Source organism: Ascidia mentula, chromosome 9, assembly GCF_947561715.1.
Source record: "Ascidia mentula chromosome 9, kaAscMent1.1, whole genome shotgun sequence".
NCBI classification, from domain to species: Eukaryota; Metazoa; Chordata; class Ascidiacea; order Phlebobranchia; family Ascidiidae; genus Ascidia; species Ascidia mentula.
Genome location: NC_138574.1, coordinates 10,681,288 through 10,707,732, shown reverse-complemented (window position 1 = coordinate 10,707,732; position 26,445 = coordinate 10,681,288). Strand labels below are relative to the sequence as shown.

Below are 26,445 nucleotides of genomic sequence, written 5' to 3'. Positions count from 1 at the left end.
TCCATGAACCCCCAAGGGGTCTGAGGAGATGCATTAAGGGGTCCATGAAACGAAATACAATTATTTCAAAAATCCACGTGTTTTCCTCTGTCCATAAGGTTTCGCTGTCCAAGAATTTTAATTTTTCGACATTTGCAACGTGTTTCTTGCAAAGGGGTCCATAGCTTTTCAAAGAATGTTTTAGGGGTTCGTGATCCAAAAAAGGTTAAGAAGCACTGATTTAGAGCAATAATTGTTAAGCATATAAGCATAAAAGTACTAAGTATTGAGATTATGCACAAAATCAACCAACCGTAACGATGAGGTGATTTCCCGATTGCCCCTCTGTTTTTCGAATGACAGATGTTTTGAACAAATACCAGGTTTTTGTTGACTACTTGTTGCTTGTGCAATGGTAAAATCAAAAAAGTCTGGCAACTTATGCTGGGTTGCAGGTTGCAACAATCTATCCAGTAGAACCAAGGGCATCAGCTACCATCGCTTACCAAATAAAAACCCAAAGCTTTTGAAACAATGGCTTGAGAATATACAGAAAGGCAGGGCCGTGCCTGCAAAATCGGCACGAATTTGCAGTGTTCATTTTGAGGCAACTTGTTATGTAAAAAAACCAAGACCAGGCCCAAATGGAAAAATAATACTCAAACAAACAAGGTTATTGAAGAGTGATGCTGTTCCAACAAGATTTTCTCAAACTTCAGGCATTGATGTTGACGCTACAACCCATACTGAAAAAAAAGACAATTGCTTGGACCCTAAAACTGGATTGGATAAGAATAAAAAGGCTCCAAATCAAGCAGAGTTGTCGATTAAAAGTGATGTGTTAAAGAATTTTTCAAAGCAAGTCGAAACTAATAAAATAATTCCCAATGCTACAAAAGAAGAATATGAAGAAATACCAATGGAAACAAAATCGGACAACACACCTGTTCAAGACTTATGTACAAGTGACAAAACAATCTGTTCTGGAAAAAGTCAACCTCATTATGCAATGGCACAACTAAATAGACTAGTAATGGATTTACTTCTGTTGTCAATAAATGGTACACTCATTGCAGTTCCATTGAAAGTAACAAAGTCTTGTTTCATTGTAGATCAACGAGAGAAATAATGCAAGATTAAAGGAGGTCATGTCTCTATCACCTCCACAGTTAAAACACACACAGAAGAATATACCATACACAAGAAATGACTCTGAAGTTGAGGTAAACTGTGGTTTTCATGGCATTCTGAAATGTTTATTTTGTTGATAAAACTATATTTAAAATTATCTAACCAAGGATATAAGTGTAGTTAATGAAACAAAGTGCTTGTATTGGGGAAAAAACTGTATTTGATTTGCATTGCACACATGTATATGCAAGATCTATTTGTACAGGTTATTGGATACAGTGTTGAACCTATGTACATCCCAACATCAACAGCAGATTCATTTACTCAGACCAAAACAATTCCGAAGCCAACATGCCACATAGCTGTACAGACAACAGAGGTAAAGAGATGCTCGATACCATTGACATGTTTTGCCATGCTAATAAACAGCAACCTGGTTATTTTAATATTTTAGATAACTCAGAATGCTGTTAAGAAACCAACGAATATTCAAGGTCAGATAGGCGCTGTTTCATATTTTAGAATTAGATTATTGTAGGAAGTAAAATTAACCATTGAAAAAATATATTTTTTGTCGGCTGAGCATTTTTGCTGCATACTTATAGGATGTAACCAAATAAATTTGACTGTCTTTAATGTTTTTTTTTCGGGGCAGAATAAGTGAATATGTATTCTGAAAAAATAAAACCACACATGTTTTCCAATGTTGAGTGACATTTCTTAAAAAAGGAAATAAATTATTATGGCGCACTGCCAAGAATTATTTTACCGTTTTAAGTACGTGGGTTTACTTTCACTGCTGTCTTTACTTGCAGACCAAAATAAGAAAACAGTCGTTGCAAACAGGGCGCCCACATGCAGACAACTGGTCTTCACACTCGTAAAAAAATACCGGATATTCCTGGAATGTCACCGTCGCCCCGACAATTCACACCGCGGTACGAACCAGACCATCCGTACGATGTCCAGGGAATATTACTGGCCCAGCATGAGGGAGAACGTCAAAAAGTGGATCCGGGACTGCAAAACATGCAAAGAAAACTTGCGTCGGGCGTCTTCGGACAGACGATAATAAAAACCGTATCTTGCAAAGAGAGACCCCTCGTATACCGTACTTGAAAAAACTGTGTTGTTATGTATCCAAATGCTGCAGTATGTAAACATGAGTTTCTTTCACAAAAGATGTCCGTAAAATATGTTATGAAAGGTTCGTCAAGACAACAAGAAACGTTTGGCAATCAAATGGTGTTTTGTGTTTTTCAATGTTACGCGAATTAAAATATCTTGTTTCACATTTCACATACGCATTGAAGTTGACTTTGAATAAGAAACCCAAAGCTAATATGCTGAACATTTTTAACTGACTTTACGAGCACGGCTGTGTTTGTCAACACTCAACAGTGTTACACCAGGAATGTTCTGCATGTTAAGTTTTTTCGGCAGCCAACACATTATTGATATCACGAAAAAAAACGACAGCGTGAGATGCGAAATCATTTCAAATGCGATTACATTTGTCGACCCCAAGGCGGCTTATACGTTAGTTTAAAGAGTCCCCGATCTACAGACCTTGGTGTAAGCCTATCTAGGATTAAAGTTTAGATGGCACATTTGCTGATGTGTATGAGCGGCAGTTTAGATGGCACGTTCAGGTGATTATCACTTAAAAGCAGCACTAAATCAAGCCAAATTTAGATCATCTTAGGTTTTGAAAGATGAACTAGAGGACTTTTTTCACATTTGTACAAACCTGCGCAAAATAACAATCATGTCTTTGCTTAATTTATTAACCGTGTCAACTGAAATTTTCATATTTTAATATTTTGCGTTTTCAGGATTTTTTAAGGTTATAATATTGCACATAACAGATGATTTTAAAGAAATGTAGATTATTATACAACTGAATGATTTTTATGTGTTTGTTATGGTTGTTCAGCGCAAATACAATTACACAGCGATTTGTCAGACACAAATCTTGGATATAATGTCGTGTATTTCACGAAGTTTATCTAATCGTTTACGACTGGTCGCAACTTCTAGGAAGAGTTTTGTAACTTCTTCAATTCATACTAAAACTGAAGAAAACAAATCAAGCACAACAGAACAAAAGGAAGCGATATCAAATGGACCTGGCTTGGAAGATTTTGTTTCAGGAACGGTCAACGATGAAGACAAATGGTCAAACTACACTGGAAAACTGGTTAAGGAAAAGGGCGAAAAACGGTATTTATTTCTTCTTTTGTAGATTTAGATATGAAACAATCAACGTAGTTTTAAATATGGCCAAATTATAGGAAATGTGTCAGCCTTTATGTAAAGTTATTTAATTTAGAAGAATATCCATACCTGCCAGGTGCCACAAGTGGTAGTGTCCTACTGGATGTGTACAAATTATATAAAATAAAACTGGTAATCTAAATGGCATAAATGTTTGGTTAGGAATTTACAATGCTTTCTGTTGTTTAGACTTCGTCTTCCTCCTTGGTTAAAGACCAGCTTTCCTACTGGTGAAAACTACCAGCGGATAAAAGCCAATTTGCGTAATCTCAATTTGCACACTGTTTGTGAAGAGGCAAGATGTCCAAACATTGGAGAATGTTGGGGTGGTGGAGAACATCAAACTGCCACTGCAACAATTATGGTAAATACTGTTTAAATAACTGATTAGGAGGGTTCGTGACTTTTTTCTTTCAAGAAAGGTCCCCTCTTTTGTTCCCAACCAAATTTGCATGAGTCGGTTTTATATTTTTCTGTCATACTTTTACAGTTGCTTGGTGACACATGTACGAGGGGCTGTCGATTTTGCTCTGTCAAAACAGCGCGGAAACCCCCACCACCAGATCCAAATGAACCTGTGAATACTGCAAAAGCAATTGTGGAATGGGGCTTGGATTATGTTGTCCTTACTTCGGTGGATAGAGATGGTAGTTTTAATTTGTTCACATTTCCCTTATGAAATTCAGTTAATTCAAGATGAATCCCTGTATTTAGATTTACCAGATGGGGGATCAAATCACTTTGCTGAAACAGTCAGAAATTTAAAACGCGACGCCCCTAACCTTTTGGTGGAATGTTTGACACCAGACTTTAGAGGTGACCTCACCGCTGTGTCCGTACTTGCAAACTCTGGACTTGATGTGTATGCACACAATGTAGAATGTGTCCGCGACTTAACATGGTAAGGATATTTTTGGTAAGGATAAGTGTAGGTTTGACACATATCTAATTTTTCAAATTGTCAATGGTTTCTTTTTATTATTTGTATGGCTTACTGAATTTAAGACATTGGCGGGTGAGTATGACCATAACGATTTACTGTGCAGGCTGGTTAGGGATCCCCGAGCCAAATACGATCAGTCTCTGTCAGTTTTAAAACATGCCAAGCTTGCCAACCCTTCGGTACTTACCAAGTCTTCCATAATGCTTGGTTTTGGTGAATCAGATGAGGAAGTTATGCAGACAATGCAAGGTGGAGTGGAGTAAACTATTTAAGTTGTTGATGAAAAAAAATATATTGTGCTTATCTTTAGACCTAAGAGATGCTGATGTTGATTGTGTGACATTGGGGCAGTATATGCAACCAACCAAACGACACATGAAGGTGAAGTTAGTTTAATTGTGGTAAACTGTGTTTGTACTGTTGTAAGGGTGCTTTACTGGTAGTTATGATAATTTAAAATCGTTTTATTTATTGAAAAGGGCCTGGTTTGATACTTCAACACATCAGCTATACATTTTGTGTAGGTTGCAGAATATGTTACCCCAGTAAAATTTAAACACTGGGAAATAGTGGGTGAACGTCTTGGTTTCCTTTATACTGCCAGCGGTCCCCTCGTGCGTTCCTCCTACAAGGCTGGCGAGTTTTTCATAAAGAATATTCTGGATCAAAGACGCAAGACCCAGCAATGAACAATACAATACCCCTCACACCTTATACACATGGCTGTTGTTAAACCACCCATACCCGGTAAAATCACAAAGTAGACCTGGTTGGACTTTGTACCGCAAACGTGATCAGACGTTAATTTAGGCTATGAAGTCAGTGCGTTTCTCTTATTATCAGCGTGTCAGACAAGCTGTTTCTTTACAAAAACATTGAATATGTTTCTTAAAGCGTTCGAACGTTTGAATTTTTGAGTGGTTTTCACAATAATACAAGGTGCAGAGGCATCTTGTTTACTTTTTTCAATACAGCTTTGGTTTATGTGCGCTTTTCACAGTAAAGCACCACCCCGTGAATTGCTCCCGTATATTTATTTCGCGTATGCAGAAGTGGGTGTTCGATGAATTTTTAATTTTATTTGATCTCGTTTGTTATTGGAAAGCGATTATATTTATCAACTGTGTGCACTATATTGTTTAACTCTGTTTGGTGGACGGCAAATTCCTTTATCACAATAAAAGTTTTGCACAAGTTTTAGATCCACTTTGAAAATATTTTTAGCGTGCTGTATAAAACGTGGAGATCCGCAGCCTCAGAAACCCAACAAATAATATAAGGCATTTTTTGAAAGTCTGTTTGCCAAATTAAAAAACGTTTCTTTGGCTATTACGTCATACACAGCGGTGGTATTGTTGTAATGATACAACGGTGGTATTGTTTTTACCATTGATGTTTTAAAGCATTGTTCCTACGGTACATCAGCACAAGCGCCCTTTTAGATAAAACTTAATTCCCCCAAATTCTATAATTTACTCTACCCATATTCTGCACAGCATGAATAAAATGTTCTAAAAATTTTCTATGACACTATATTTATTTCACATCTATTTAATCATTTTTAAATAAAAATAGAGATACGACAACATTATTTGGGGCAAGAGACTTAAAAGAATGCAAGTTTCCATCACAAATGTAAAAAATCTATTTGCATCACCGCATGGCAGTTTTTGCGCAACAGCAAATCATTTGTGTTCCCTCGACTGTGACGTAATATCACGCCACTGCTTGTTCTGCATTTTGATTGGTTGAGAGCAAGTGGTCTCATTTCTCCAGCCCGGAGGAAGCAACAGTCAACATCAGGTTTCGTGCCAATAGTTCTTGTTAAATTCGTTTATTTTCTATTACTGGTTGCGCTGCACCAATCAAAAGTTAATAACTAACAGATAAAGCAGTTATGATGCACATATGTCAGCAATTAACCCGCAAGATACTGATGTAACGAGAGTACAATGTACAAAAATGCTTCAAACTATTGTTTTTTATTTGTAAACTTAACTTAACATTTCTTTAGTTTGGCTCCTTTCCATAAAACTGGATAGTGGTTTGTGAGTACATTGGCCGTTCGGCCATCTTTAAGTAATTTTCTAAATTTTGAAACAAGATCAAGTTGTAAATCTGTGGAGACCAGTGGTAATTAAAAAATGGATTTGGGTTCTTACGTGTGGGGAAAAGATGTGGATGCAATAGATGCAGTGGACGTAAATGACATGGACCAAAATGATTTTTCGGCCCTCGAAAACATTTCTGAGGGACTAATGTCAGAACACGAACTGATGGATCACAACTGGATGGACGATATAGATGGTAAGTGTTAAAAGCAAAATGAGGATTTAACTATTATGTCTTTCATACCGTTTGGGACAGGTCAGGCAACTTCATATTCTGTTTGTGTTGCAGTGCTTATTCAAGGTATACATACTGAGAAGCAAGCAGAGATAGAATTGTCCAACTCTGAGGTATCAGGAACAGTTGGACAACAGTCGCTCAACGATCTTCTAAATGCACCAACTTCTAGTCCTGTCAGTATGCCTGACAGCCTGCCGGTACCAGTTTTGCCAAGTGCGAAGTCTCCGCCAAATGGGAATCCATACATGTTGCCACCTTCAACACCACCAGAGGTCAAACCACAAATGGCAAAGGTAAATTAATTTCCAAGTAATGTTACCATATAATTGTTGCTCTGTTGGCAATTTTTCGACACATAGAAATATTTTCTTGTGGAAATGTATAAATAAATATGAAAATTAGAGTCCAAAAATGGATGATTTTTGTTTTAAAGAGCCCTGGGCTTCCAACAGCTGCTGTATCACCAATGCAATATTATTCCGAAGTGAAGAAAACTCCTAGTGTCAGCCATTCAATTCCACAACCAGTGCAGGAAACTCCCACAAACACCAGTCTTCAGGCACTTTTAATGTCTCCAAATGGACAGACCCAGCAGGCCATAAGTGTCTTCACCACTGTTCCCCAAGTTGCACTATCTTCTCAGACCTTGACTTCTACACCAATTACGGTAACAGCAAATTTTCACATTGCATGCTTAAAATAAACAAGTCAAGGACATGTTTATTCCTCATTTCAGCTACCAGTTATAGCAGCATCTTCACCTGGCCAAACTCAAGTCCAGGCAATCTTAGCTACATTACAAAACAATTCGCAAATTCGGGACCAGTTGCAGCAACAGATGCTGCGCCAGCAAAGCACATCCCCAGCATCTGGACAAATAACATCCCTAAATCTTACACCTGTGCCGTCCCCTACAAGCATTACCGATTCACCTCCAATGACAACAGTAAGTGTTTAAACCTGATTTTAAAAAGAAATTATGTGACTAGCAGTTGTATTTTCTAGAATTTGCAAACAAGTACCATCATACCATCTGTTCCAATTGTTGTTGAAGGTGGAAAGGTTACAATACAACGGTAATTTCTTAAGTAAACATTTATGAAATTCGCTTAACGCCTGTCACCTGTTAAATTGTAGGTTGCCATCGGCATCAAAAATTGAATGCAAACCTTTGCAAATCAAACCAAGGTCTTCACACAATGCCATTGAAAAAAGATACAGGTGGGTGAATCGTATTCAACGAAATTGAAACAAATCTAGGTGCAAAATACTTGTGGTCAGGGGCGTATCCAGGAATTTTTAAAGGAGGGGGTCCAAATTTTTTAGGGAATTCCCCGATTTTCAGGTATAAACTAAGGTTAATTGCGGGCGAGAATCGCAAAATACGAACGCCGGTGTTCGCGCCAATCGTCATATAAACGGTGGCTTTCTGGCTTGCGCAATTGTGTAACGCTATGGAACACTCGATAGTGCTTGCGCCGTAGTGTTATTACTACTGCTTTCAAAGTTTAACAACTACACTAATTGACTTTCACGCAAGTAAACCGCTTGTCATTACAACGTGGCCACTGAGAAACGACGTTTCGTCCGTAAACTGACGAAAAATTACCTTTGTTTCGTAACAATGCCAAGTTTTCGGTAACGATATGCTCCCTGTTTGGAAACAATGGCGAATGCAAGCACGACACGGTTTTCAGGTCAACGTCAAAGAAAATTTCTGGTTTTCACGCGGATTTTGACAAAAAAATACAGTGGCGTTTGTTTAGTTATCAAAAAAGACCAAAATATGTCACAAAAGGGGGGGTCCGGACCCCTCGGACCCCCCCCCCTGGATACGCCCATGCTTGTGGTATAAAATATCATTTTAAAAAATGCCAGGTAACAGTATGCTGGCATTTGAACATAAGTAAAGATGGGCAAAGTTGTGTTTAAAATATCTTCATAATATTATGTGGCAGTTTTTCTTTATATATATGTATCCTGTATCTAGTTTATTCCATTACGTATTTACAAAAAAACTTATACTGCAGATCTTCTATCAATGACAAGATAATTGAACTTAAAGACCTGCTCATTGGCCCAGAAGCCAAACTCAACAAAGCAGCTGTGTTAAAAAAAGCTATTGACTACATCAAATTCCTGTCCAATGCCAACCGGCGGTTAAAAGCAGAAAATCAGATTTTAAAGAAACACTTTCTCAACTCCAACGAAAAACGTAAAAGAAATAGAATTTTTAAAATCATTTTAGTTTTCTTCCTATTGAGCATGTTGCACTTAAACTTTTTTCAGTGTCAATACATGACCTTGTGAAGAACGATATCAACATTTTGGACACTGACAGCTCGCTCGCCCCATTTCCCAGCTCCATGCAAACCCCTCCACATTCTGACCCAGACTCACCGGGATTGCCGTTTGTCAATGACTTTGAATCTTCACCGGGCCAGCGGATTGATGAGCTTCTGACAGGCAATGAAGTAGAGGTACATATAACAAAGTTGGTTGCCAACATACAAACTTTGTGCCCCAACTCTTGTTTGTTTTTTATAGCAACACAATGAAAGAAATGCCAAGTCAACCACTGGCTTGCTGGACAGAAGCAGAGCTGCACTATGTGTCTTTATGTTCACCTGTCTAATTCTAAATCCCACAGGCTCTATTTTGAAAGCTTTTGCTCCACCTGGTGGTCAAAGTTTCCAAGGAAATGACCATGTGATTGTTGGTAAGTGCTGTAGCTTGCCAAATAAATCAGTGATATACTAAAATAACAATCTATGAAGTTAGACTGGCCTGTAGGTGAAGATTGTTTAATGTTCAGGGGTGTTTATCCTTCTGATTTCTAATTATTTCCACAAAAATCCACCTCTTATTGGTTTTTACAGGACGATCTGTGCTTGGGGTGGATTTATCAACTTTATCATCCAATGGGTGGTGGGACTGGATGTTCCCCACCCTAATCTCATGGTTTGTGAATGGAATGATATCACTTGCTGTTTTGTGGAAATTGTTTATTAATGGCGAACCACTTACTGAGGCCCACTCCAAATCATCAACGAGGTACTGGAGACATAGAAAACAGGCTGAAAAGGAACTAGCAAAGGTGAGATTTTGTATTCAAATTCCAGCACAATAAAATTTGAGTAATAACAGATACGACAATCATTAATTATAAAGATAGTTCTATGTGTTACAAACAATAAATAGATCCTTGAGGAAAAAACATTGTCTATGTTGCAGAAAAACTATGCGGCTGCTGATATTCATTTGCGACACAGTCTGCATGCCATCGGCCGTCCACTACCAACTACCAAGTTTGATCAGTGGTGTGCGCTAATGTGGAATATGTTTCGTCTTGGACTCGGTGTGACAAGATTTGGGCCTTGGCTTGCAAGGTGGAAAAGCCAACTTTCTGTGCGCAATTCTGCCCGAGATGCTGCCCAGGTTTACCATAAGCTTGACCAACTACACCTAACAGGTTGATAGTAGCTTAATACGTTATATATATGTAACAGTCTAATTTATTGTTTAATTGCATTTTGTCTCACATTTACATTACTGATAAAATATAGAAGAAATATGCAAGAAATTTGTATTTTTTGTATTTTAGGCAAGATCAAGGGCAACAGGGTGATTGGGTTTGTTTTCTCACTGAGTGCCATCAACCTATGTGAAGTTGCAGGTTGGGAAACCACCCCACCCAGTATTGCTTCTAGTATTTATGCCACCACTGCCATCAGAGTGAAGAAAAGTGCACCCAAGATATTTCAGTGGACCTTCGTAAGTCTCTCAACTATTGGAAATAAATAACAATGTATTTGAAATCAGTGCTGTCCAACTGAAATGCTATCTTGGGCCAAAATTGGTATTGCTTTTTTCAAGAATGGTGCACAAATGTCGTTTTTGGACATCACTGTTTTTAATCATTAACTTTCTAATTACATGTTTGCAAGTTAAGTAATATCATCAGGACAAGCCACATTTTATTTATTAAAAGTTTAAACTTATTTTAATTTCAAAGTGGAGCAATGAAATTCAATGCTAAAACAAATATAACATATGGTGCAAAACAATGTCCCATTCTCCACAAAAGTACAACCAAATAGAAAAAATAGGCATCATGAGTTTTTGCCATACAGAGATACTTCTTGAGCAAGAGCAGAAAAGTTATGGCACTTCACAGTGATACATCTGACACACTCCGGTGGATCTGCCACCCAATAGGTCATCGGTTCGTGGTCGATGAAAACTGGTCCAACGAATCTGAAAGCGACGAGGATGATGTCCATCTTAACTACACAGCTGTGGTTGACGAAAGTATGACAGTAAAATTGTTTCTTATGAAAAAAAAGTTTTCGTCCGTGTTTTTGAAAGTGGTGAAAACAGTTGCCCTAGCTCTAGCTCACTTGTAACAAAATCCAACTTTTTTTCAGCTGACCCCTTGTCTCATGCTGCTTACAACTTCCGTCAAACAATGTTGCAAAAGGCTGTTTATACTTTGGTTAACCCTGCTGAAATAGATGAAACGGCTCTGGCCAATCACAGAAATGGTGATAAAAGAAGTCGCAGAAAGTCAAAACAAATCACACCCTCTGGGGAAGCACTACAATATCTCCAGCTTGTATCTGAATGTAGTGAAGGTAATATTCAAACAAACAAATAAAGTTCTACGATATATTTTCACAAATTTTGGAAATATAGTTTTTTTTTGTAGTCATGGTCCATCATTGTACGAGAATGCACACTTAGCGCAATACGTCAAACAGATACTTGTTGGGCAGTGCATGGCCCATGCTATATGCTGAAACATTCTTATTTTTCAGAAAAAAAAACTTATCTTTTTGCCAAGTTTCTTCATTAAAACGCCGTTATTTAATGTAAAGTAGAATGTTTTTACATATTTTTTTACAGATGTGCTGAGGGTGGACAAGAGATACGATGAAGAATGTAAGTTTTGGTGGGCGGTTGCATCCATAGCAGCTTACTGGTTGGTGGGTGACAACAAATCTGCATCCAAGTTGGCACAAACTGTTGAAAGGCCTCCCAGGAAACTCACTGACAGCAAGTGTGTATTGAAACTGCATTGGCATCAGCAAATTTATGAACTAACATAAACCAGATAACTAACTCATTGGTTGCATATATTGCTAATTAATGTAAGAAACAACATAATATGTGTGTTTTAACTGATAACATAGCAATTAAACTTGTCATTTCATAATTCCATTTCAGGAATCCGTTACCACGGGTTCTGATGTGGTCATTTGTGGCCCGGCGGGACTTTCTACTTCTTGAAGAGGAAGTTTCTGAAAATCCGTCTGCAATAAAAACGCTAGCTGCCCAGTTTCAAGTTGTATCGCAACGTTGCTCTCAGGCATCTAAACTTCTGAAGCAGAGTCTACTGCACCAACATGACAACCACCCCACAACGGCTGTAAGTGTGCTCAGCTCAAATGGAAACTTCCATGATTCTGAAAGTTATAATCAGTTGCGTGCCAGCCCTGTTACTGTTGACAGTGCATTGTAGTTGCATTGCACTAACACAAATGTGTGCAGTGCTACAACGATGCAAAATCAACATGTAATATTTACAACAGCAACACAATCTGGCAGAAAATGTTTTGACTTGATTGGTGGGTGCTCTGGCATTTAGTGTTTTTTTGCACCTGCAAAAGTAGCAAAATTCTTTGTGAATATTTTCGGATTTTATCAATCAAGTGCAGTGGTAAAATCTTTTCATTTCCTTGAATAGAATGACTTTTAGAGCCAAAACTAGTGTTTGTCAACAAAACTTTTATACCTGCAGGCATTCCAATTGATTGCTTGTGAATGGCTGTTAGCTACGCGGACAGAAATGTGGGAGTGTACTCAGTGTGCTGATGGAGTAACAAGGCGTGCTACTGCTGAGGAGTTATCCAACTTTGAAGCTGATGTAAACCTGTTACGTACAATAACTGTAAAAATTCCAGCAGCTCATGCAAAGGTAGGAATTAAGTTTGTGGTTTTGGTGTGGTCTTCTGGGGCAATAATGGTTCCTTTTGTCAACTGAAACCTTATCAGTGTATTTTAAATGTGCATTGAAAAAAAAAGTTGAACATAAAATTGTATTGGTCAATCAAGTGATATTTTACACAGCTGTATTATGACAAACTTTAAAATGCCGACTGTGTAACTAATGAAGCAGTGGGGTGTCTTGCTGTTAAATAAGCCCAAAAACGAATCAATCATGCAATACAGATTCTTTGCTATTTGCATCATGTTGACTGTGCAAGATGATATCCAACGTTGTGAAACCGCAGGGAAGCTAAATTAATAACCTTGGCACCATGTTTAATAAACCTTTGTATATCCCCCATATTTCGTTAGGAGCACCTGAACCGTTGACAATCAGTTGGTTGTGTATTAATGTGCCATTTTCTTTAGGTGTATTTGCATGAAGCGACTCTCAGAATGATGGCAGGTGCGGTTCCCACCCGGACCCACCAGCTTCTGGAAAGAACGCTGCGACGGCGCCACCATTCAAAAAGTATGCTACAACGTTTCCAACCGCACTTTGATGCTACGATTAAATTTTTCCCTTGTAGACGATTCCGAAAACGAGCCACCGCATCCGGGCGCCAGAGAGCAGGTTTCTGCCGCTCGTTTGGCAGCCAAACACCTACCGCAACCCCTCATAAACACAACGGGTGGACGAGACGCGTTACTGCGCGATGCTATTGATAAAATGGAGGTTCTTGGTGATAAGAAGGGTGTCCGGGATTGCAGAAAGATGCTGCTACAGAGTGACGACCAAGTTCAAGTTATGGCTTCTTAAAAAGAAGTGTTGTGTATTTATATTTTATTGTTTTTTTGGCATCATTTTTGTTGTAAATAAAGATTTTTTTTGCTACACACTACGTTTTGTGGTGGTGCAAACTGTCTATTTTTCTCTGTTAAACCCTCATCACATTGAAAATTGTTCGTCAACGACGTTACACTGTTAACATTCACATTATGGATGCATTTTTTCGGCACTCGATTGGGCTGTAAAATTCTGAAGAATACATCATGTTTTTGCTGGGATCTGCAACGCACATCGGCCAGTTTCGATTGAAATGTGGATCCAATAAAAGTTTTTTTTGTATATTATCAGTGCATATAATTGCTGTTAGGAAATTGCGAAAACCCCCGTTTTGTGGCGGGCCGCAATAGGCACCCCTGACCTAAACCGACCTTTAAGGCACCCAGCTTTGGAAACGCTAAGATAGCAACCCAACAATTTATTGTACATGAAGATGAGAATTAAAAATTGTAGCAACTGTACTTGCTGAAAAATTTTTGTGAAAAACAAGACACAAGCTGTGAAAAAACAGAAGACATTTCATAAACACGATTTCTATGTTACGTTTTACATGCTTCGCTGGATACGACTGGCGGGAAAATCAGAGAAAAAAAAACAAAGAACGAAGCTTTTGTATTTTGTTTTGACAGAGTATAACAATCGTACAGAAAGGTTTTTTTACAAATTTAACTATTGCAACAGATGTTGTATGAAGTGAAGCAAAAAATGGAAAAAAGGTTAACAAGAAGATCAGCAAGAAGAGCAGCTGCAATTAAACAAGAAAAGATTCCTTTGCAAGAATTCCAAAACAATGCAGAAAGTCAATCCCGGCAAAGAAACAAAAGGAACAGTTCTGTGCATAGTCAGACTACTGCTAAAAGAAAAAAGAAAAAGAGTGTATGCATAGTTAAAGAAGAACAAAAGGAACCTAAAGAAGTGTGTAACAAAACCATAACATTTAGGGGAATTGTCCCTGTTGATGAAGAATGCACAAACCTGCTTCGCGATTATCATGTTTATGTCTGTGGGGATACTGTTTACAATGCAATGTTAAATCAGACTAATGTAGGAAGAAATAACAACAAGTACTACTTGTTGCAGCTCTTAAAGCACAATGAAAAGCCACAGTATTTTCTTTGGTTTCGATGGGGCAGAGTGGGAAAGATCGCTGGGACAAATCTACAGGAGATGCCACTTGACAAAGCAATTGCTTCTTTTGAAAAGAAATTTGTTGACAAGACAAAGAACTTCTGGGAAATGAGAAATTGCTTTGAGAAGTATGATGGAAAATATGATCTTCTGGAGATGGATTATGGCGCTGACCAAGCACCTACCAAAGGTGAAACTAAAATGTCACAAAAAGTTGAATCCAGGCTCTCACAGTGTTTGCAAGATGTTGTCCGGTTAATTTTTGATGTGCAGGAGTTTGAAGAGAGTGTTAAAGAAATGCAGTACAATGTAAAAAAGGCACCTCTTGGAAAGTTAACTAAAAACCAGATTACAGCTGGTTACAGTACACTAAAAGCCCTTGAAACTTGTTTGGTGAAAACGAACTACAAAGGCATGGTGGAGGCTTGCAATGAATTTTACACCAGAATTCCACATGATTTTGGCATGAGACGACCTCCTGTTATTCACTCCGTGGAAGAAATGAAATCCAAACTTGAACTTCTGCAAGCACTCAGTGACATTCAAGTTGCGATTACAATAATTGATCAATCAGAAAACAGGGAATCGAAGGAAAGCCTGCTGGATGTACGTTACAGGTCCTTGCAATGTGAACTGGCAGCACTGGACCGTGAGAGCCCGGAGTTCAAACTTATTACACTTTACACAAACAATACCCATGCTGCAACACACAAAAACTACAACCTTGAAATATTAAATGTATTTTCAATTTGCAAACACGACGCAAATGAAATGTTTAGAACTGATATTGGAAACCACATGCTTTTGTGGCATGGTTCTCGTTTGACAAATTGGTGCAGTATTTTGCAGCAGGGGCTTAAGATTGCACCACCAGAGGCACCAAGTACAGGATACATGTTCGGAAAAGGGGTCTATTTTGCCGATATGGTGTCAAAATCTGCGAATTACTGTTTTGCTTCTCAACGACAATCTTCTGGGTTCCTACTTCTTTGTGAAGTTGCTCTTGGAAAGCCGTGTGACAAAATGCAGGCTGATTATGATGGCGACAAGCTTGAATCAGGATATAACTCAACTAGAGGAGTTGGAAAAACACAGCCAAATCCTACAGAGAATGTGATAACAGAAAAGGGGTTTGTGGTCCCTTGTGGCAAACCCATCACTGTTCCAGATGCAAATTCATCAGCTTTGTTGTACAATGAATATGTTGTGTACAATGTGAATCAAATCTGTCCAAGGTACTTGGTGCAGATGAAATTTGACTTTGTGCAAAGTTGGTGATGTGCGTTGAAAAAAAATCAACATGTGTTTGCTTGAAATTTAAAACCATTGTATAACTGAATGCCAAAAGATACCATTGTAGGAATGCAAACCTTTCGAACAACACTGCGTTCATCATCTGTGCAAAACGTTATAAATCACAAGTGGAGGGCACGCAGGCTATTTTCAGAGTTAGGTAAACGTCTCACAAAACATTAATACCGTGAACCACACACCGCAGTGTAATATTCTTTGCAGGGCAATCTTAAATGAGGAGCCCGTTTGTTTGCAGGTCAGAGTTTAACACTAACCGATAGCATTCTTATAATTTGAAAAGTTTTGCAGTTAAATTACACTGTGTGCACAAAATCATGCTGCTACCGCGCAGGACGAGTTACATGCGTTCAAACTTTTGTTCACTGTTTTTTTTACTTCTGGGATCCCTTTGGATAATATGGACAAGACGAGCACTTAATGCTAAGCTTCGCGAGTTCACAATGACGAAAACCCTTACTAGCGCAATTTTTGGTTTGCTCTCTCCTTGATTCGACCTAAATTCCTGCAACCAAATCTCGCAAATCAAACTGACCATGAGGGTCCACCACAACCCTTTGCTTTTGATCAACCTGCTTTGGTTAGTTCTTAGGTTTTTTTCAGACGCCTTTTCAGAGTCACGCAGTATCCACTGCAATAATTGGTATCTACCAGTAGACAACATGCAGTATCTCAATAGAAAAGCCGGCTATAGCTTATTATGGCTGGGAACCCGTCACAGTCTGTTTCTCTCTGATGATAGCTTCAATCAAAGCGGTGTAATTCCGAAAACGAAGTTGATTAAATCTGGCTTATGGAATAACGTTTTAAACTTAGCAAGTCAGGAGCAGTGGGGTCTACGTATCAGCGAAAATTTTGAATAATGTACATAAACAGGTGCAACAATGCTAAAAAAGAAACATTCACTCGCGGTTGGCTATGGCCTCAGATATTAAAGAAGTTGTGGATAAAAGAATGCATTTCTTTGAAAAAGTACGACGAATCAAATACGTCCTCGTGCTTTTGTAAGTAGCCTATAGCCTAATTAGTGTAACGTAAATAGTGTACAGTATATGAGTAAATTGACCTTAACATTTTTCATATATTGTAAGTATATTCAACAGTTTTTATTTGGTATATTCCACTGAAGTATAAAGACACCAGTCAAAAGAAATATTTCACCTAATTATTTTTACCACTTAAAAACATTCACACCATAGTTTTCAAACCAAAAACATGACGTAAATATGACACATCGGAACTGTACTTGAAATGGTATGTTTATGGTAATTCTCCTCTGCCGTTTGTTAAGCGAAAACACACGTCTTCATTCCTACAAAGCATGTTAATATATTGCAAATATATTACAGTAGACAATTGCGCCTTTGTTTGAGACCTTCACTGAATTTTTCTCACCTGGCCTTATGCAAAAGCAAAATGTTATCCCTAAATCTACGGAAAGTGGCCCTGAGCCAAATGCACATAAGGTTCAGTTGTAGTACACTACGCTGTCTGCAGCCAACAGGAAACAAATACGCACCGGAAACTTCATAGCGGGGATGAACAGTGCAGTAAAAAGCCGTTATCATTGCAGTCTCTTTTAGCCAACTAGGAATAAACGGCAAACGTGCAGCATGATGTGTTGAAAAGAGATAAACAAAATTTACTGTTTGCTGTATGTTGGGTTGGACGTACGGTAGGTCTCTATGATAAGATAGAAAGCTTTATTATAAGCTAAGGGTTGCTGGTGTTCAACGTGTGACTGTATTTTCCTCGTGACTAGCACATAGCTGGCTTAGTCGATAATGACGTCACACTACTCAATTGCCAAACTGCTGAATTCGTGAATTGATTGACCAACTATGTGCGCAGGGACAGGGTGTTTTCGACTGATGATCATACAAAGGGCCTCAAGTAGTATCGGGTTGAATCAAAAGGCCAGGTATCGGATTGTCCAACGTTTTAGAGTGTACACGCAACTTCTTTAGAGTCGATTGAAATACTAGATTCAGTTAGTTTTGAAATACAGCTGAGTGGAGTTAAAAAATGTTGCTACTTTTTGCACAAAATGTCTCTCTTTTTTAGTAACAATTCTACATTAGTTACATTAAGAAAAACTAATTGGTATCAATATGGTTCTTGACGAAATGTGTTTCGACGATATTAGTTATTTGGGTGTTCGCTTGCTTTTCAAAATGTATAACTGTAATTAGGATTATTGATACAATAGCATAACCTGTAGCCTACAGTGAAGCTCTTTGGGAATACATCCAGTATTATAAACTGAAATTATTACGTAAAGTATGAAACATAACCTAATAAAGTAATTACGTATAGTACTTGTGATAAAGATGACTGCATATTAGTCGCAGTTCCTTCGCGGTAACTTGTGATATTTTGTTTACCTTTATTTTTTGGATTGCGCTATAGAACGTACTTGCTGGTCGTTACTGGTTACGACCAGTTTGTAACGACCCTCGACATGTGATTTTAAAGAGATTCGACAAATGATGCTCTTGGCGAAGTTAGACAGAAACGAGAGAGGGAAGTGATGCTCGTCTGCTCATTTCTCTTACCTCTCTTTTTTTCTTCCACTTTCTGTCTGCTTCGACCTGTACGCTGCATGACTGGTAATAGCATTGAGAATGAGAATGGCTGGAGGCGTGAGCGAAATGTGTACAGACTTAAGTACTCTAACACAGAAGAGGACTATTATTTATGTTTGTGGAATTTTACGTGGTTTACTTGTTGTGTTGTGAAACGAGTAACTATGCTATGGTAATAACATTTTCAACGAATGACGTTTTACTGGTAGTAGTGCATGCAAGCAAATATTTTACCTTGTCGTGATAAATATCCGTCATTTTGTACTGTCAAACACGTTGTTTACGTTTTCAGTTCTTGTAGGGTTCTGTACAAGCAGACTGGTCTAACTTGTGCAATAATTTACATGATGTAATGAGGCATTTGTCCAAATCCCGATTTTCTTTATGCTTATTGTTCGTGACATATTTAATTGTTTTAATTGGCTATGATCAACTATTGTACGAATGGATACAGGAGTATTATTACTGGATTGTGACAAATGAAGATATTAAAAAGTACGCGGATGCGAAAAGAATGTTCGACTTCCAAAATCTGGAAGTTCAGAAGTAGGGGCATTTGCTTTGTTTCTGTTAATAATTGATTAAGAATGTTTTATTTATTAGTGCCTTATTCTTGTAGAGATATAAATGGAGTAAAGAAGCCAGTTATTCTTATGTGGCGGCCACGTTTTGGGGGAGTCAGTCGCACACCAGAAATTTGCGACAACTGTCTGATGACCTACGACCAGACAGCAATTTCTGAGGCAGATGCCGTAGTCTTTCACTGTTCTGACACATCCGATATGCGTGAGCGCTATCCGTGGACGAACAGGGACCCTAAACAGAGGTAAGTGGACACAAGAGGTTTAACAGCGGTAAGAGGGGTTTTGCGGATATAAAGTGCCTCTTGTCCGCTCCGTAATAGTTTAGTAAGGCAAGGTCGTCTATTTCTTACTCTGTTATTCCTTTTTTAAATGATCCCCTTTCGTTTTAAGCGAAAGTGAAGCAATGCACACACCGAATTGTGACCTGCATGACTCGGTATTTATGTACTGTAATTCAGCATCGCTTTGTTAAGCAAATATCCGGACCGCTTTGGTAATTTCTGTTTGAATTCTCCAATTTCAACCCCTAAGCAAACGCAAATACAAACGGCCAAATATAAAGGGCCTGTGCAGTGGGGCGATCCCGCCTTGATGCTATGCGAAAGCGTGGTATTACTTCTGCGTTGTCTGATTACGGTGGTGGAGATCCTCTACGTTGTGAAGGTCGCCTGACAAGTTGTGCGCTTGCGCACCAGTGTACCTTGACCACAATATACCCCGTGAAACCACTGAGCTCCTGTAGCTCAGTTGGTAGAGCGTTGGGCCTGGTTAGCCCAGGGTCGTGAGTTCAAACCTCACCGGGAGCTTGATTTTTCAGATCTCGCTCCGACTTGTCGGGAAAAGTGGCTGATCCAGCTTGGCTGCAATGCCTTGGCTGCGAAGCCTGTGAACCTTACAAACGACCCGTTTTCACATATTTACAATTTAAAACGAATATCGTCAATACAACAATTTTTGGAAGTTGACTCTCTTTCTGTAGATGGGTTTGGTACTGCATGGAACCGCCATGGATGTTGCGGTACCTGTATGAAAGAAAGTTGACGGATTTAAGTGGAGTATTTAACTGGACAATGACGTACAGAACCGACTCACATGTGTATGGAAGTTATATCATGAATTTGCCACATACGACACGGTGTGTGCCATACTGAGACATATCAAGCACTGGTGGGTAACCACAACTAAATTGTAACTTTATTCAGAGAATCTTTTGAAAGTTTACTGAAAAGGAAAACTTTGATGGTGTCGTGGGTGGTTTCAAACTGTCGCTCGAAGAAGCGCAATGACCTAGTAAAAGAGCTTTCAAAGTACGTGTCCGTGGACATATTTGGAGAATGTGCTGGGGAAAGGATTGGTTCCACTGCTGCTGTCATTGTAAAGTAATTACAAAGAATTTACTTAGTAGCAGTAAAAAGCCAATTCTACTAAGTTTTTTTTTTAAATCTTTAAGGTACAAATTTTACCTGGCTTTCGAAAATTCCCAATGCAAAGATTACATCACTGAAAAACTTGGCGACAATAGCCTGCAAGTTGGAACCGTTCCAGTGGTAATGGGACCACCTAAAAGTCAATACGAACTCATCGCGCCACCAAACTCGTTTATACACGTTGACGACTTTAAGTCGATGGAGGAACTAGCCGGTTATCTAAACAAGCTGGACAAGGACGACGAAGCGTATCGGAAGTACTTGGAATGGCGATTAGATTCGAGTTGGAGGGAGCAGAAAAAAACTCAGTTCCCCAGCTTTGGACAGAGTGGAATGTGTGGAGTTTGCGACAAACTTCATCAAACTTCTAATCATACGGACGTTGTTGAGGATTTGGCTCAATGGTGGTACGGCGAGGGTTACAAACCAAATGACCCACATTTTCCAATTTGTAGCAATGATTCCAGTCCCAATGGGTATTCACTACATTGGGTTGTTACGCTTATTTATTCGATCGTGTTTGGTGCAACCGCTCTAGCAATTTTGTGCATCGCATATAGACCTTGTAAAGGACGAGTTTTCCGCTGTTGACCAGCGGTTGTTTGATTAACGAAATCCACGTCACTATGCAAGCAATAATATTTTTTTGCAATAAAGTGAAAGGGTTTGTCAGCTGCGGAGGTTTAAAGACAGAGGTTACTTTTAGGAGTCAGCGTTTCTTAGCATGGTGGTTGCAGAGGTATTTTTATGGTGTCGCGATGATATTAATAGAACTTGGTCGTTTAAATTGGTTTCTGCTGATTCACATTTACACCCAACCCCCCCGACACATTCGCTGGTTATCTCGGCTGTCGTTACGTCTTGTCACCTACAAAACAGCAGTCTAGGTTTCAGACCGAACGGGACCTGTAGCCAGCTTTGTGTCAAACTGAAACGATATGTTTTGCTTCAAATGATCTTTGGAATCTTCTTCTTTTTAAAAAAGTGCATCCTGAGCTTAGAGCAATTTGATGACTGGGTATATGAGTGCGTAGTGGCGCAAAGATGGTGGCAATAACTTGGAAAGGGTTGGCTGTAACCTTATGTCTCGGGGGATTTCCAAAACCCTGCCGTTGTATGGCTTATCCGCGTAGAAATCTAAAACAATAGGAATCCGTTTTTTTTAGCAGTATATACCCTCATGCATGGGCGTCCGCAGGGAGGGGCAAGGGGGGGGGGGGGCGCATGCCCCCCCAGGAAAACAGAAAAAAACGCAAAGGGGCAGAAAATACTTCACCACGTACTTCATTGATGGTTAATATTGTTTTTGTTGTGTTATTTTGCCATATCGGGATTGGCAAGAATGAGTAGCATTGTCAGATGATTTTTCTTCTGAAATACCGTTTCTAAAACGGCGATGTGGCGATAATATTGCCCCCCCCCTGCTTTGTTTCCTGCGGACGCCCATATGCCCTCATGTAATCGTTTTCCCGGAAGCCGGGGTCGCGCTCGTTAATTATGGATGAGCAGTGTAGACTGATGTTTATGTGCGGCGGTATACGAATATACGATATATCTACTACAGCATTAATACACATAGAAATCTAACAAATATAGCAGATTAGTTACGCAGACCGCTACAAGTTACAGAGCAAATAATGTTTGGGAAAAGCAAACAGCAGAAATGTTTGGGAAAAGCAAACAGCAGACGTCTACTTACCAGCAGACATTGTATGAGGATAGGGGCTGTATATTAATTGTACAGTAACGAAATACATGGTAAACATACACTGTGACAGCAGCAGCAGAAGTAGCGTAACACTCATGGAAAAGTAATGCCAGGTGTGCAGTAATCAACACTTAGCCATTCACATATGTTTTTTTGTATTAAGTCAAGTTTTGGTATAGGGTATTGGTAGGCCTACAAAAGCACCCATTATTTAAAATATTTAATGCTACAGCAAACTACACAGATTTGAACAGTTACTTTAAAGTAAAATATGTCGTTCATTACATTTTTGCACTGCTATAATGTTGAAATGCACACCACACGAACTCGGTAAAATATTAACCTAAAGTTAATAGGCTATATTACCTTCCCTCTGCCTGAAACGTTCAGTTCCAGTTTGGGTGTGGGCTTAATGCAGTACTTTTAGACCGTCTATATTTTACCAAAAGTGCAAAAACAGCGGGTACTTTCGACCTTGTACTGTATGTGATACTTTTAGTAAACCTGTGTTGGAAAGACTGCTGTTTAAAAACTTATTTGCACGAGCTTTAGCCAGCTTATAATCTCGCTTCATCATGGTGCTGCAAATGTATATGTAATACATTGAATAGCGTGAACACAGTAACATTGGAAGCGACCACCTTGAGTAATTTTGATGAATATTTTATATTTTCTTCAAGGTGAGTTTTCGTGTTTCTATAATATATAGGCCGATCTTTTACTTTGCTTCGTAATATTACGTTAATGGGGTCAAAATGCAGACAAATTGTCTCGGGCATGAAATCTTGTGTTTAAATTTAAGGTGCTTCTGGACGAGAAAACACGGCTACAAACTGTTGACGGTGATATAATGAAACGACTTTCCAAGTCCCGATTTTGCCTGTATCTTATAGCAGGGACATATTTGGTTACGCTAACTATCTATGATCAACTGATATTTGAGCTGACGCAGGAATTCACGAACTGGAAGGAGACAAACAAAAATCTTCAACGATTTCCGCACGCGAAAACGCTGTTCACGTTTGATGAGAAGAGCAATGCTAAGTATAATTTATCACTACCACAAATTTTCCTACAGTGCCAAATATCATGAGATTAAAGGCTATTTTTAAATTGCACTGATATGATGCATTTGCACATAACATATAGCAGCATATTAGCTTTGACTTTTTTGTTTAAATTGGTAAAAAGTGTTTTTGCACAAAAGCTATACTTACTTGGGTGCAAAATATTTGGAGTTTATAACTTTGAAAATGAAAGCCAAAGCTAAAATGCTGTTGTACATTAGTAAACGTTTCGAACACTAACTGCGTTCATCATCAGTACTACAATGAGTGCATGCAAGAAAAGCGTCGGGGTAATAAAGGACTAAGCAGGCAGAAGGGAAACAGCAGCAGCAACAACGCGCAACAAGCCAGAGGCATGTCACGTGACAACAACATGATAGCACAGCAGCGACGTCATCATTAGCGATGTGACCGCTTTAATAGGTAAAGCGGTTTTGAGCTATCATCCACGTTCAGAGCTGGTCCTTTATTACCCCGACGCTTTTCTTGCATGCGCTCATTGTAGTACTGATGATGAACGCAGTTAGTGTTCGAAACGTTTACTAATGTATAACAGCATTTTAGCTTTGGCTTTCATTTTCAAAGCTATACTTACATTTTGTTAAAATGCATCAATATACGATATCGGTACACAAAGATACACATTATGACAGCGTATCAACACTTATAACGGTTTCCATCTATAGGAGCACTACAATCTTTTGACAATATAACAATGGCTCACAATTACGTTTTTGTAAAAACTTATCTAATCATTTGTAACATGACCTCAGTTAAGGATTTTTAAGTATTCAACACATATGGTAGACAAAACCAAAAAATCTTTGTTACAGGGGCGTTGACGGCAAAAAGAAGCCGGTTATTCTGATGTGGCGACCCCGATTTGGTGGTGTGTTGCACTCACCCGATGTTTGCAACGACTGTCTACTAACTTATGACAGGTCTAGTATAACTGTGGCAGACGCTGTAATATTCCATTGTGCGGAGACGTCTGATATGAAAGACAGATATCCGTTACAGCACCGCAATCTTGACCAAAGGTAAGAAAAAGCATTAATGTAAAAATGATAGGAGGTAAGAATTCACGCGTTCCTTCTTTGTCGCGCAGATGGGTGTGGATGTGTAGGGAACCGCCCTGGATGATCAGATATTTGTATGAAAAAAAGTTGACGGAAATGAATGGGATTTTCAACTGGACGATGACGTACAGAACTGACTCTGATGTATTTCACAGCTATATCACAGACATTCCGACAATATCAAAGTGAGAACTAAGGTTAAAGTCACGCTTGAAAGGCGCACTTTGAAGATTACTTGCGACGCACTTACAAAGATTTATCAGAACGACTTTTTCCGATGTTAAAGTATTAAGTTGCAGAGGAGGCTGACTTAACTTCTTATTTTCCTCCTGTTTTTCGTAAAAATTCAATTTTCTTTCTTGGAACTGTCACGCCAGGGCATGGCAAGGCACAGTTTAAGAACCTCTGGTTTCAACATGAAAACGTCAATAAATAATGCGCTATACCACATTGTTGATTGACAGGAATTACCTGGACAGGATGATAAACACAAAAACGGCTGATTCTCTTGTGTCCTGGGTGGTGTCGAATTGCCGCAGTAAAAAACGGATCAATTTGGTGAAACAACTTGACGAGCATGTGCCGGTAGATATGTATGGGAAATGTGCGGATAAACCGATTGGTTACGTTTGCAATGTTGTTTCCAGGTGGGCATTTTTGTACTTTATGTTCGAACTTGAGTTATTAAAAAACAAGCATATTTCATATTTTGTTACCATTACCATACAAACTAAAAGGTGATTTACCATCTACAAAATAAAAAACAATCTATTTGTAACCGTAAAATTCTATTCAAGTGCATGGAACATCCAATTAAAATTATTAAGAATGTTGGCCTAAGTAATTTTTTCTTTCAATCTGTAAAAACGACGATACAAGACAGCAAAACTATTGGTTCAATTTTCAAACCGAGTTTCTGACCACTGATTCAACCCATACCAAAAAAACAGTTGTAAAAAAGAAAACTACTTGGGATAGAAATCCTGTTTAAATAGTTAATGTTTTTACCTTCTAGGTACAAATTTTATTTGGCCTTCGAGAATTGCGAATGCAAGGAATACATTACTGAGAAATTTTGGTACAACGCTCTCCTCTGTGGAGCTGTCCCCGTGGTTTTGGGGCCACCAAGAAGTGAGTACGAACTCGTCGCCCCACCGAACTCGTTTATACATTTTGACGACTTCGAGTCGATAAAAGAACTCGCTGAATATCTGAAGAAACTCGACGGAGACGACGAGTCATATAGAAAATATTTTGAGTGGCGATTACAGGCGGATTGGAAAGAGAAGAAACGTGCACAGTTTCCTGGTTATGGGGAAAATGGAATGTGTCAGTTATGCAACAAACTTCATCAAGCTTCCAATGAAGTAGACATTGTGGAAAATTTGGATCAATGGTGGTACGGAGATGGATACACGCCAAGCGACCCACATTTTCCAATTTGCGACTACAACTCAGGAAACAGTGGTTATTCACACCACTGGCTTATTACTCTTATTTATTCGATAGGCTTTGCTGCAGTTTTTTTTGCAGCTTGGTGTTGTGCTTACAAACCTTCGATCAAACGATCGCATTTGTGTCGTAAAATACGGCGCTGTTCTGTTTCTAGGGATGAAAACTATTACACTAGGGCACTTTAAGTGAACACGTGACAATATGCGTGCTTCACACTTTTTTCGGTCTCGGTCCATTGAAATTATGGCTTTTTTGTGTTATTTTGTTACGGTGCCATGACCTTCCATTTTTTACTAAGTACAAATTACGACAAGCGGAAATCCTTACAAGGGAGTTTGCTGTCCATGCCTGTGAGGAACAGTACGATTTTTAAACTACAACCTGGTTGCCAAGCAGCTAGCTTGTTTAAGACCATTTTGGTCTGCTTACTTATTTTTTTTCCGAAAAAAAAATTTTTTTTTTCTGATTTTTATTATATGCGGATTGATGATTTTATATGGTGATACATTCGTTACACATTTTACAGTACATATTGGTAACCCTGTTTCTACGATAAACAAACCGTGTGACGCTATCGTTTTCTGATT

General features: G+C 38.8%; 5 protein-coding genes and 1 pseudogene across 5 annotated transcripts; all 6 read left to right on the top strand.

The window, feature by feature from the left end:
* The first annotated feature begins 339 nt into the window (after positions 1 to 339).
* Positions 340 to 2,341, top strand: LOC145914022 (uncharacterized). The gene is made up of 5 exons (XM_083001797.1): positions 340 to 1,009; positions 1,092 to 1,202; positions 1,376 to 1,489; positions 1,565 to 1,604; positions 1,926 to 2,341. Exons 1-5 carry the CDS (start codon positions 392 to 394, stop codon positions 2,180 to 2,182), a joined length of 1,140 nt encoding a protein of 379 aa, XP_082857923.1. The 5' UTR covers positions 340 to 391; the 3' UTR covers positions 2,183 to 2,341.
* A 723-nt stretch (positions 2,342 to 3,064) lies between these two features.
* Positions 3,065 to 5,528, top strand: LOC145913247 (lipoyl synthase, mitochondrial-like). Its single transcript, XM_083000838.1, has 7 exons — positions 3,065 to 3,333; positions 3,577 to 3,751; positions 3,878 to 4,034; positions 4,102 to 4,288; positions 4,434 to 4,579; positions 4,641 to 4,711; positions 4,855 to 5,528. Exons 1-7 carry the CDS (start codon positions 3,095 to 3,097, stop codon positions 5,017 to 5,019), a joined length of 1,140 nt encoding a protein of 379 aa, XP_082856964.1. The 5' UTR covers positions 3,065 to 3,094; the 3' UTR covers positions 5,020 to 5,528.
* An 820-nt stretch (positions 5,529 to 6,348) lies between these two features.
* LOC145913148 (sterol regulatory element-binding protein 2-like) lies at positions 6,349 to 13,593 on the top strand. The gene is made up of 19 exons (XM_083000704.1): positions 6,349 to 6,637; positions 6,731 to 6,972; positions 7,113 to 7,346; positions 7,416 to 7,625; positions 7,685 to 7,755; positions 7,817 to 7,900; positions 8,710 to 8,894; positions 8,969 to 9,159; positions 9,227 to 9,398; positions 9,559 to 9,776; positions 9,914 to 10,151; positions 10,284 to 10,453; positions 10,813 to 10,990; positions 11,107 to 11,313; positions 11,585 to 11,738; positions 11,906 to 12,107; positions 12,480 to 12,656; positions 13,097 to 13,199; positions 13,258 to 13,593. Exons 1-19 carry the CDS (start codon positions 6,475 to 6,477, stop codon positions 13,485 to 13,487), a joined length of 3,429 nt encoding a protein of 1,142 aa, XP_082856830.1. The 5' UTR covers positions 6,349 to 6,474; the 3' UTR covers positions 13,488 to 13,593.
* Positions 13,594 to 14,145: 552 nt separating this feature from the next.
* On the top strand, positions 14,146 to 15,920 carry LOC145914080 (poly [ADP-ribose] polymerase 2 pseudogene; annotated as a pseudogene).
* Positions 15,921 to 18,809: 2,889 nt separating this feature from the next.
* On the top strand, positions 18,810 to 21,221 carry LOC145914017 (alpha-(1,3)-fucosyltransferase 7-like). Its single transcript, XM_083001792.1, has 5 exons — positions 18,810 to 19,084; positions 19,158 to 19,364; positions 20,102 to 20,257; positions 20,325 to 20,501; positions 20,573 to 21,221. Exons 1-5 carry the CDS (start codon positions 18,891 to 18,893, stop codon positions 21,138 to 21,140), a joined length of 1,302 nt encoding a protein of 433 aa, XP_082857918.1. The 5' UTR covers positions 18,810 to 18,890; the 3' UTR covers positions 21,141 to 21,221.
* A 1,027-nt stretch (positions 21,222 to 22,248) lies between these two features.
* On the top strand, positions 22,249 to 26,417 carry LOC145914100 (alpha-(1,3)-fucosyltransferase 7-like). Its single transcript, XM_083001876.1, has 6 exons — positions 22,249 to 22,937; positions 23,060 to 23,301; positions 24,158 to 24,364; positions 24,433 to 24,588; positions 24,868 to 25,050; positions 25,419 to 26,417. Exons 2-6 carry the CDS (start codon positions 23,108 to 23,110, stop codon positions 26,041 to 26,043), a joined length of 1,365 nt encoding a protein of 454 aa, XP_082858002.1. The 5' UTR covers positions 22,249 to 22,937; positions 23,060 to 23,107; the 3' UTR covers positions 26,044 to 26,417.
* Positions 26,418 to 26,445: the final 28 nt, after the last annotated feature.